This window comes from Polyodon spathula, chromosome 21 (assembly GCF_017654505.1).
Source record: "Polyodon spathula isolate WHYD16114869_AA chromosome 21, ASM1765450v1, whole genome shotgun sequence".
In the NCBI taxonomy this organism is placed as follows: Eukaryota; Metazoa; Chordata; class Actinopteri; order Acipenseriformes; family Polyodontidae; genus Polyodon; species Polyodon spathula.
Window position 1 is genome coordinate 9,736,659 of NC_054554.1, and position 10,880 is coordinate 9,747,538.

Genomic DNA, 10,880 nt, shown 5'->3' on the forward strand with positions numbered 1-10,880 from the left:
TTTTTTTTTTTTTTTAACATTAACATAATTAAAAATCAACTACATGGTGTCCTAATAGTTGATGTTAAGTGTGGTCAATAACAGTTCCCCACTCTCTCTGCACTTGTTGTCAGGGTGTTGGATTTGTTGTGTACTACATTATACCCCTGCTTGTTTCAATGTTCTTCACCCCTTATGTTGCACTGGGATAGCTTCTCCGTGTTGGGATCCTGTGTTTCTCCCTTGCTGGTACAATCCTGGTTCTGTGGTAATGGGAGTCTATCTTGTTCCTCCTTCCCTGTATTTGTATGTATGTCTTTGTCTCACTCCGTGTCTTGCCAGTGGTTTTACCCTATGGTAGGTTACGTCATGCTGTTCTACCACAGGGTAGAACCACGGACAGGATGCTGGGGATCTCTCTACGTCCCAGGGATCTGCTCGTTTTCACTGTCAACTGCTGTTCTACACATGAGTGTGAGAATTCTGGTGAGGTGTTTATGTAAATGCTGAGACTGGTGTCACATTGACATGAGGATCCCAAAGCTACAGACACAGGAGTATGCACTAAAGGGCTAAATTATGTGAGAGAGCTTGTCTCATCTCCACTGCACTACCCCATCGGACACTGTAGGCAAAAGAGGGCTAAAAATGTACTGGGTTTGGCTTTTACTGAGCAAGTACTATTTAATAATCAAAGAAGAAAATGAGGTGGTATGGTTGGGTGGGCCTGGCAGATTTGCCTTGATTGCCTCATGTTCTGCTTGAATTGCAATCTTTATTTTGAAGATTGTTTTCCAACCTCAGCTAAGCTGGGAAACTGAATATGTTTTGTATGCAAGTCCTGATCTATTGAAATCAGAATAAGAAAATACATACAGTATCGCCATAAAGTTGCAATACTCTACCATATAGAAGTGCTGGTCGATTGTGAGTTCTTCTTTACTCTTCCATCTTAGTTTGCATTGCGAAATAAGGACTTGAACCAGAAATGTGTTAAGTCCAGTTCTCCTGTATTGGTAAGAGAATGGGGTGGTGCATTGCTCAGTGGTGAGGAAGTAGCTAGCAGTGGTGAGACTGTAATGTGCTGCATCGCACACTGGCAGCTGAGTCGTGAAAGAAAGCCAAGCCCTGCTCCAGAACTTTTTGCCTGCCAGCTGTAGCTGCTATAGACAGGTCAGAGAAATGAAGGTCATTTATGAAGGAAGAGCTTTGATAAATTGTAAGACACCTAAGACCACTTAAATACCTGTTACATGTATGAAAGTATCATTTCCTTTACATATGTCATTTGTTATTTGAGTTACTTTATAAGATCATTTGATGCGTTGTCCTTTGTAATCACATGCTAGCGCGCCACCCCACCCCCACCCCCCCACCTCCTGGTTTAATTAGGATTGTGTGAGTTGCTGATATGTTCCTGCTATTTATGCAGATTTACTTTTAAACCATGCTATGTTTCATTCTTTTCCACAGAGAATGGTTCTTCCTGCTGTCCCATGAGGTACTGAACCCCATGTATTGCCTGTTCGAATACGCAGGGAAGAATAACTACTGTCTGCAGATCAATCCTGCCTCCTCCATCAACCCTGATCACTTGTCCTACTTCCGCTTCATAGGCAGATTCATAGCCATGGTAAGGGGGCATTAGTGTAAGGCAATACTTATTCATACATTTCCTACATGAACTGGTATTAATACCTTTGGGAACCATAATAAACAGGACCGCTTTAATTTGTGATCTCAAATCATACAGACTAAGAACTGCCCGATTTTTCATTTGAAACCTGTATTTACAGTACATACAAACAGCAAAATATGGCATACCCACACTATAAAAAGAAAACCTTTTAAAAGCATTCATTTGGTTGGAGGAGTTTTATAGGTTTTCACAAGAGCATTTATCAATTAATATTCAAAATGTGATTGAAAAAAAAGCATGACAGGTAATCAGCAGCTCTTAGAGCTTCTACTCTAACCATCGTTCACCATGGATTAAAAGTGTGTGTCTATGATTGTGATATTATAGAAAAACGGCTTAATCAGCCAGTACATACACTTTTAATGTTTTTCAAATTAATTTAATGTGGACATTCAGAGCAACAATGTAGTGATATATTTTTACACTGGTAGTTAAGCAAGATCCTATGGAATTAATCCAATAGCTGTCAAATCAGAATCACTTTCATTCCCCTCTTTCTCTGCGAAAGAGAAGAAGCAAGCCCCAAACCAAAAGCCATTCCACAAAGGATAAAGCACTAACTCACTGCCCCACCCATTTTCCAAAATAAACTATATTTAGTTGTGTTTGTAAAAAAAATGTCATATATGCCCTTTTTAAAGTCTTTTTTTAAATTTTTCTTTTTTTAAATATTTAATTCCAGTCGTTTTCATTTCTCAAACGTGCAGTGTGGACACCACCCATGTTAAGACATAATCCTAAATAAAACAGCAGACTGTTAGTCATTTAAGAACTGTCTGTATTATTGTTGGACACCTTTTTCCAAGCCATGAAAGTATTATTACATTTTTAAAAACAGTCTGGATTTTGTCCGCCAGACCCAGAACCATCTAACATATCTAGAAGAGTAACTGCTTTACACAAACAGTTTGTGTGTCACAGTCTGGGAAGTTACGCATTCAAAGCAAGGCATTTGGTATCTGGATTAAACTGAATGCCTGTGTCTGAGGTGCTATATTTGTTGATACTTTGTAAGTGAACGCTGCCGTGTGTTTTCGATCTGCATACTCTTGCAGATGCCATAATATAAAGACATATGCTGCCATACACGCCGTCACACTGCTACCCCTTGCAAGCAGTCAGGCTTCCACATTGTTCAGTTTACCAAACACTTTCCTGTCTTGGTTCTCAAACTTGCAGTCCTTCGTTGAAGCGGTTCAAGGAACTCCAAAGTTGAGTACTGTAATGTCCAATAAATTTGTCAGCTGCAGGCAGCTGTGGTCCCTCTCAGCAGTTGCTGATGTAAGCAGTGGTGAATGATGAGGGAAGAGGGAACAATTGGCTATAAATAGTGCATTTTAAGAAAAACAAAAATTGCCAGCACTGCAAGGTTATTTTCAGAATTCACTTATATGTGCCAGAATTCACCAGGGACCACCAGAGCTGTTAACAATATTACTTAGTCCAGTGCCTTTTTATATTCTGCTACAGTAAGTCATTTTTTCTTTTTTCTTTTACCCTCCCAGGCTCTGTATCATGGTAAATTCATCGACACAGGTTTTACTCTGCCGTTCTACAAGCGCATGCTGAATAAAAAACCAACTCTGAAGGACCTGGAGTCGATTGACCCAGAGTTCTACAATTCCATTATGTGGGTCAAGTAAGTATCAGTTCTATTACATATCACAATGTAGTCATTTATCTGCATATGTATTTCTCATTGTTGCTGCAACCTAAAAAGCACTAACTCGCCATTGCACATAGCTTTGAAACTGCAGCTGCTTTCCAGTCCGTTTCTGATAGCAGAAGAACACATTGATTGAAAAAGTGGATAAACTGGGAACAAAGTGGACCATCATCAGTACTGCAGTTATAGAGTACTGGTGATGAGCATCCAAGCTTTTAAGAGTTGTATTAATGTTGGTTTTCAGAGAGAATGATCTGGAGGAGTGCGGGGTGGAGCTGTTCTTTGCTCAGGACATGGAGATACTAGGAAAGGTGACAACACACGAACTGATAACAGATGGGGAGAACATACTGGTGACGGCAGAGAACAAGGAAGAATACATCAGGTAACCAGCAACACCCATTAGTCTACCTTCTAAAGATTTCATATAGCTAGCATAATAATGCCAGATATTATCATTCATAAGGGGCGCTAGGTGGCACATACTGCTAAGCCACTGACCTTGTGTGGCTTTGACCTGAGTTCAGGTCGCAAGATAAATTAGTTGGTTGTTCTGAGCTGAGCTCCAGTGGACATTAAAAAAATAAATAAATAAATAAATAAAAAATCAATACAATAGTTAGTCTCTGCTTGTGAGAGGCCCATACTTTTTATTTACACTTTGTTTGAGATGGTATAGCAGTACACTGTTGTGTACAGATATCGCAGACTGTCTGTGCTCTCGGATGACACTGCTGTGAGAGTACATTGATATAAAGGGGTTAAGTGATAGCAATGCACATACCTGACTGTTTGGTTGCTCTGTCAGACTGCTCACAGACTGGAGGTTCACTCGAGGTGTGGAGGAGCAGACCAAGGATTTCCTGGATGGGTTCAACGAGGTGGTCCCTCTCGAGTGGCTCAGATACTTTGATGAAAAGGAGATTGAGGTAAAATAACACCATCAAAACTTGTTTTGGATATAGTTTCGGTTTTGAAGTTTCAGAGGGGTTCTCCAAAAATGTTCATATTATAAAACTGTAAAATGAATGTAATGCCTAATGTTAATGGGTAGCTATAATGTGGTCTAATCCATTGATCTAACATTACATAGACAAAAATAAACTAAAGAGACTAACATGAATGGTCTGATATTTCATTTTCATAACCTTGGTCCCTCTATTATTTACTTAAACATTAGCAGTATTTAGATCTGTCACCATTTAGATCAGGGTTCCCAAAGTTTTGGTGAAGGAGGGCCACTTAACAGGTGGGACATTGGGTGGTGGCCGCATAATAAAATTCACCTATAATTAAAGACCAATATGTGCAATAAATGTAACATACCTTTCACCGCAATATATAGACCCAAGACGTACATATTTTCGGCTGCCTTTTCTTTTTTGGTTTCTGAAATATGGTTTCACAGACCCAAATTAGCACTAATCTTGGTTTATCTTACCTAAATTAACATAGGGTAGTCCAGGACAGTACTAATCGGGATCTGTGAAACCAGTCATTTATGTGTGTGTTTATGGGGACATCCTAAAATGCTTAGTGTACTAAAATGAAAAACAAATAGTTACAAACTTTGACAATATCAGGCTTAACACTTCCTAATACTATCCTAAAATAAGTAGTGGTTTTTATTACCATAACAATGTTGAGCCCTAAAAATAACCTACTTAATGTGCAAAATTAAGTTATTTGTTATGTTTACCCATATTTAGTGAAATCTATTGGGATTGCTTTATTTAAAAAATAATAATAAAATGCTTACAAATGTTTTCAAATTAAAGAGAAAATGCGTTTTTTTAATTATTTTTTTCAGTCATCTGAATTTATTACAAAACACCAGTGCCAAAATAAATAAATCCAGAACATAGGATATCACAATCACACGACTCTCCCTGTTTTTATCCGCAAAGTTTAATTACAAAAGTATGATTTATTTTAGGATAGTATTGGGAAGTGTTATTAAGCTTGATAGCTGCAGAGTTTGTAGCTTTTTTTTTTCAGCACATTAAGCCACGTAAGCCCTTTTCACATTACACACAGTTCACATTAAGCAGGTTTTATTTAGGGCTTCACGTGATTATTATAGTGTGTATGTTAATGTTAACTAATTATTATTATTATTATTATTATTATTATTATTATTATTATTATTATTATTATTATTATTATATTTAAAGGAACTTACCTAGTTTCTGCCGCCCTTGCAGTTGAGATCGGCGCCCTTGGCTGCACGTGTGTCTTGTTTTCATGTTCTTAAAGCTACAGTACTAGCACCATACTGCTATCTGAGCTGCTTGTACCCATATTGAGCAGAAAATTTACTTGTAATGACCCAAGTCTTTTCATTCCAAGAAAATATAGAAAAATCTTAGAAATGTTTGACGAGGGCCATCACGGGCCGCACTTTCGGAACCCCTGGTTGAGACCAAATGAATAGACACCAATATTTACCTGGCTTAGAAGACAAGAGGATATGAAATCCTGTAATCGGAGACCAAATCCACCTAAGAAGATGTAATTAAGTTCAGTTTTAAATTCCTTTGTTTTACATTGAATATTTTGTAACACAAAATGATTTGGTTTGAGTGCAAAGTTTGACCAATGAGAATTGTGAAACATATACTTTGAAGGATTTCTAAAGTGGTAATTTCTACAGCAGTGAGTTGCTAATTCATTAAACGAATTCCATGAAATTAATTGGGGAATTCTGAAAACGGAGCCTTTTCCCTTTAAAAAAAAAAAAGAAAAAGCACTTAAGAGTGATGTAATTGTTCTTTCTGGTGCAGCCTTCAGAAAGGGCCAGTAACTCACAGCAGAAAACAGACCCATACAGGAACTGATTCATTTCCTTGTGATCTCCAACTGCTCCTTTTTTGGTTTCAAATCAATCTAATGAAATGGAAAGTGTTCCTTAAGATTTAAAAAGGCCCTGTATGTTCCTGCGTCAGAGGAGAAATGCAGGAAATAAATAGTCGGATGAGGCTTAGAAAATGCTCTTTAACCCACACTGAGACCTCAAAGACTGCTAGTTTGTAATGGAAACATTGCAGGCTGTGCTGTGTAAATAGTTCTGTTACCAGTTTTTATTTTGTACTTGTACAGCATTTGACAACACTGGGTATAGAAAGAAACCCACATGACTTGTGTATCGTTTCACGTGGGTCTCTTGCTGTGCTGGGAAACATGTCCTGGATCTCCTTACTCTTCGTACTATTTAAGTAATCTTTCTTTTTACTCCATGCCAGGTATGAATATGCCTTGTGACAGGGATACAGAGTAGGGACACCCATACGCCCCCTTATAAAAGTTTACTGCTAAAGTTTTCCAGTACTTTTCTCAGCGTGTACTTGTATGTTTATACTATGCGTTTGCCATAGTTCACCATGGTTTGCAATGTTTTTGAGTATGCTTTACCTTGCTTACCTATGCTTAACAATGCTGTTATTACACTTTGCTTTTACAATGGTAAACTTTTATAAGGGTCACTTGATTAAACCCCAGTTATTGAGAGTATCACAATCTAGGAATATAAGAATGTTCCTGTGCATGTGTCTGTACGTATGTCACACACGTTTTTGTACATGTACGTTTGGTGGATGTTGGTTACAATGATCTACAATACTGGTAGCTCTAATTTGTTATTTACAGTATGAAATAGCGATGCAGGAATACATCTAATTCTCAAACAAACACAATGCAGGTAGCTTCTAATCATACAAAACCAAAAGGGAGCATGTGATGCATTAGTTCAAAGAAGAAAACCCAAAGAGAGTTAAACACATTAGGAAAGAAGAAAAGACTAAAGGCTGTGGTTTACAAATCTGAGACTCAAATATACATGATTTTAAGTGATTTTTGTATGATATAAGTTCTTTATATTTTACACTAAATTCTTAATGTGTCCGACTCAAAACTATGTACAATATACTGTACTGTGCTCTATGAACTGTATTTGTTTGTCTTACTGCGTCTGCGGCTGAGGTCAAAATCATTGAAATGTAAGTTCCAAACTGGCACCACTCCGTTCCAGAAGAGTTTAATGTAGCCAATACTTATCCATTCATAGATCAGCGAGTAACCTAGCTAGATTAGCATAGTAAATGTTAGCACTTAGTGTACTGTTAATCAAATTGAAGTGATTAGCGAAAGATATATAAGGAATATTTTTGGATTTGTTAATCACAGACACGTCCTCCTATTTAAGAAAAGGATTTTATTTCTAAGTTTGTAGTTGACCGTAGAGAAGTCATTCAGTACGATTTGAAGCAATACACACATACAATAACTTGTGAAGTATGTTCACTCCACTAAGGGAGAACTTTACAAAAACAGGTTTACTTATACACAGTTGAGAGCATACACTTGTTTCTGTGGCTTACAAAAATAAAGAAGAAAAACAAATCAACTGGCATCTGTTGCAAAGAGATGTGCAGTCATCTTTTCTTCTTCCAACTTTTCATTTCAATGTAAAGAAACCTGATTTTAGAACGTAAAGCATTTGCTATGATGTGTGGAGAACATTTATTTCCATAAGAAGTTGTGAATGTGGAGGCTTTTCTTTTCAATAAAGAGCTGTAGACAAGGTTTTGTGTTTAAGTACATTTAAGCAAATACTAATGACAGATGTGTAGTTTTACTATGAAGCACAAGGATGAATTGAGTAAAAAGTATTTTATATTTTTGTAGTTGATGCTCTGTGGGATGCAGGAGATAGATCTGATTGACTGGCAGAAAAACACCATCTACCGCCACTACACTAAAAACAGCAAGCAGATTCAGTGGTTCTGGCAGGTGAGCTAGCAACTCTTGACAGTCTTCTGAATGAAAAATGATTTTCCTTTTGTAATTCTAAATGTTTTTATAGTAAGTCCTACTGTGGCATATGATCCTCAACATGCCACAGAAATAATTTCATTCACTGAAGATTCAAATATTCCCAACACAATATATGTAATAATGGTTAATTAAAGTGTGTATAAGGATCCGGTAATTTATAAGTTATGGGGCAACTAACATCAAGTCTTTGTGGTGAAGAGTCCCCAGCCATATAATCCCAATATTAAGTAACAAGCTCAAAGTTTGTTGTAGTGTATTTTGTTTTCCTGATTAGATGTGATTGAACCCAGATTTGTTTCCCCTGCTTTGGGAACAAACGTTAGCATGCCAGAGATCCCTATTGCCTCAGCATAGTAATTCGTGGTTAAGAGTGTTTATTACAGAATTATTGTCGGAGCGTGGATGACATGGGAAGAATAATATTCCAAAAATAATTTCAAGTAGCACTTGAGGTTAATTATACTGATATCAGAAAATAAATAATCAGCATCTGCCATGTACACAGATGTTAGAAAAAAGATCAAAGGTGCAAGTAAGTCATTTTTCTTTTGTCTTCAATTGAATAGCCAGTCATCTGTCGTTTTATTTACAGCTGCTCATTATTGTGATGGCTTTATTTGAAAGTGTATGATATGTCGCAAGTATTATTTCATTTGAAAATGTGATTAGAAATGTTTGTCAGAATTTGTTTCACTTCAGCACACATCTGTGAACAAAATGACATGTTAAAATATTTTCATGCATTTCTTTTTTTTTTTTCCTAATTGCTGATGTTTAACCCTTCCCTGTTAGGTGGTAAAGGAAATGGATAACGAGAAGAGAATCCGCTTGCTGCAATTTGTAACTGGAACCTGCCGTCTGCCTGTTGGTGGCTTTACAGAATTGATAGGTGAGAATAAACAGCTCAGACCGTGATCATCCTCTAATTGCAATCGTTGTAGATTTACTTACAGTGCACATACGTGGCAAACAGTGCCACAATACACAAAAATAGACACTAAAACCAAAATATATTGTATTACATACAGTAGGTTATCATCAGATGAGTTCAAATGAGGGTTATACAGTAGCTGAAGCCAAAGGTGAAAGAGGTCTTCCCTTAGATTCAGTTTTTAGTATGCCTTCCTTAGTTTTAGTTTTTGGTATGTATGGTTTCTTTACATGCAAGGTCATAAGATTCATAAAAAATAAATTGTGTAGAACTAAAAAGAATAAAACTAGCATCCCAGTGGCATTCATCCCCACTGCGGCTATAAATTCAAAACTGTCCAACAGCAACCAGTGAAAGTGAGCATTATGACCTGTATCCACTCTGTGTAAAAAATAAAGAGACTATCATTGGGTGTTTTGATTTTCACCTTGGTTCCTATGTTAATTATTCAGTAGGTCCCCACTGGCTTCACAATTGGTACACTACTGTAATCTGTGGTTCACTAGATCAAGTTCTGTTGTATGTATCAAGTGACGACTTGACTACATGTTAGACAGGGGTGCCATTCCCCTTTCCCTTCAGGATACTTTGTTCACAAAAACACCTGTTTTTTTTGTTGTTTTTTTTTTTCTGAGATGCTTACAACTTACATTCTATAACAGGGAGTAATGGACCCCAGAAATTCTGTATTGATAAGGTGGGGAAAGAGACCTGGTTACCTAGAAGTCATACTTGGTGAGTTTGTTTTTTGTTTGCATGTTTTTGTTTTTGTTTAATTTTTTTTTTTTTTTTTTTTTTTTTTTTTTACTACTTAAGTCTTTCACTTGGGTCTGTTGCATTTGTTTGTACTGTAAGTATGTCTGTTTGTGTGTGTGCTTGTGGAATATGATCCCTCTGGCAAATGGTGATTTCCAGTCTGGAGACTATTCCCATGCTGTATCAAAGGAGGCCTGTTATTCAGCAGATGTGCACTTGCACCACAAATTGCTGGCATTCCCTTTTGAAATTCATGTGTGGGTCATTCCTGGTTTACTAGCCGACACAGCTGTATTGCACAGGTGAACTGTAATACTGAGTCTGATGAAGCAGTTCATTATAAAGGGCTGTTCAGCAGATGCCTCCTTTAGTCAAAGCAGTTTAGCATTACTTTTGAAGGTACTGAATATAGTGTTTGCAGAACATGCACATCTCCTTGATGTTTGATCTTTTGCAGATCTTTGTAAAGATGTGTATTGTTATTATTATAATTTTGTATGTTTTTATCTTTTAGTTTTAATCGACTGGATCTGCCTCCCTACAAAAGCTTCGAACAGCTGAAGGAGAAATTGCTTTTTGCAATTGAAGAAACAGAAGGGTTTGGCCAGGAGTGAAGCATCTCTGATAGCATTTAGAAACAAAGCAAGACATGCAGAGTAGCATATTGGTGGTGGTGGTGGGTGGGTGTCTTAATTTCTTTTAGAAGTTAAAGCAAAGAACCATGTGGTGTGGCATTGGAATGACACAATATACCCAAACATATATCTGCTATGGGCTTATCTAATCACATGTTCCTGATGGTAATATTGTTGACAAAGTGCCATTCCCAAAACTTGAGTTGTCTTTAACAAGCAGGGGCTGGAACAGATTCACTTCAGATTTAAACACATATATATCTTAATTCTCTTCCGTCCGCCAATCTTAACTTTCTGTCATAAGTTTTGAGTAAAACCAAAGAAACATTGTTGAAATGTTTGTGCGCTGGACTGAAATGTTTCTTTAGTTGTATTCACAAG

At 37.1% G+C, this 10,880-nt stretch overlaps 1 protein-coding gene across 3 annotated transcripts in view; it reads left to right on the forward strand.

Moving 5' to 3' along the window:
- Positions 1-10,529, forward strand: part of LOC121296627 (NEDD4-like E3 ubiquitin-protein ligase WWP2) — a 70,017-nt gene extending 59,488 nt beyond the window's left edge. For all 3 annotated transcript variants that reach the window (XM_041222377.1, XM_041222376.1, XM_041222378.1), the window contains 8 exons: positions 1,453-1,612; positions 3,184-3,317; positions 3,589-3,729; positions 4,153-4,273; positions 8,028-8,132; positions 8,970-9,066; positions 9,771-9,843; positions 10,379-10,529. In XM_041222377.1, the coding sequence (XP_041078311.1) occupies positions 1,453-1,612; positions 3,184-3,317; positions 3,589-3,729; positions 4,153-4,273; positions 8,028-8,132; positions 8,970-9,066; positions 9,771-9,843; positions 10,379-10,478 (931 nt within the window). In that variant the 3' untranslated portion in view covers positions 10,479-10,529. The remainder of the gene's footprint in view (positions 1-1,452; positions 1,613-3,183; positions 3,318-3,588; positions 3,730-4,152; positions 4,274-8,027; positions 8,133-8,969; positions 9,067-9,770; positions 9,844-10,378) is intronic.
- The last annotated feature ends 351 nt before the right edge of the window (positions 10,530-10,880 follow it).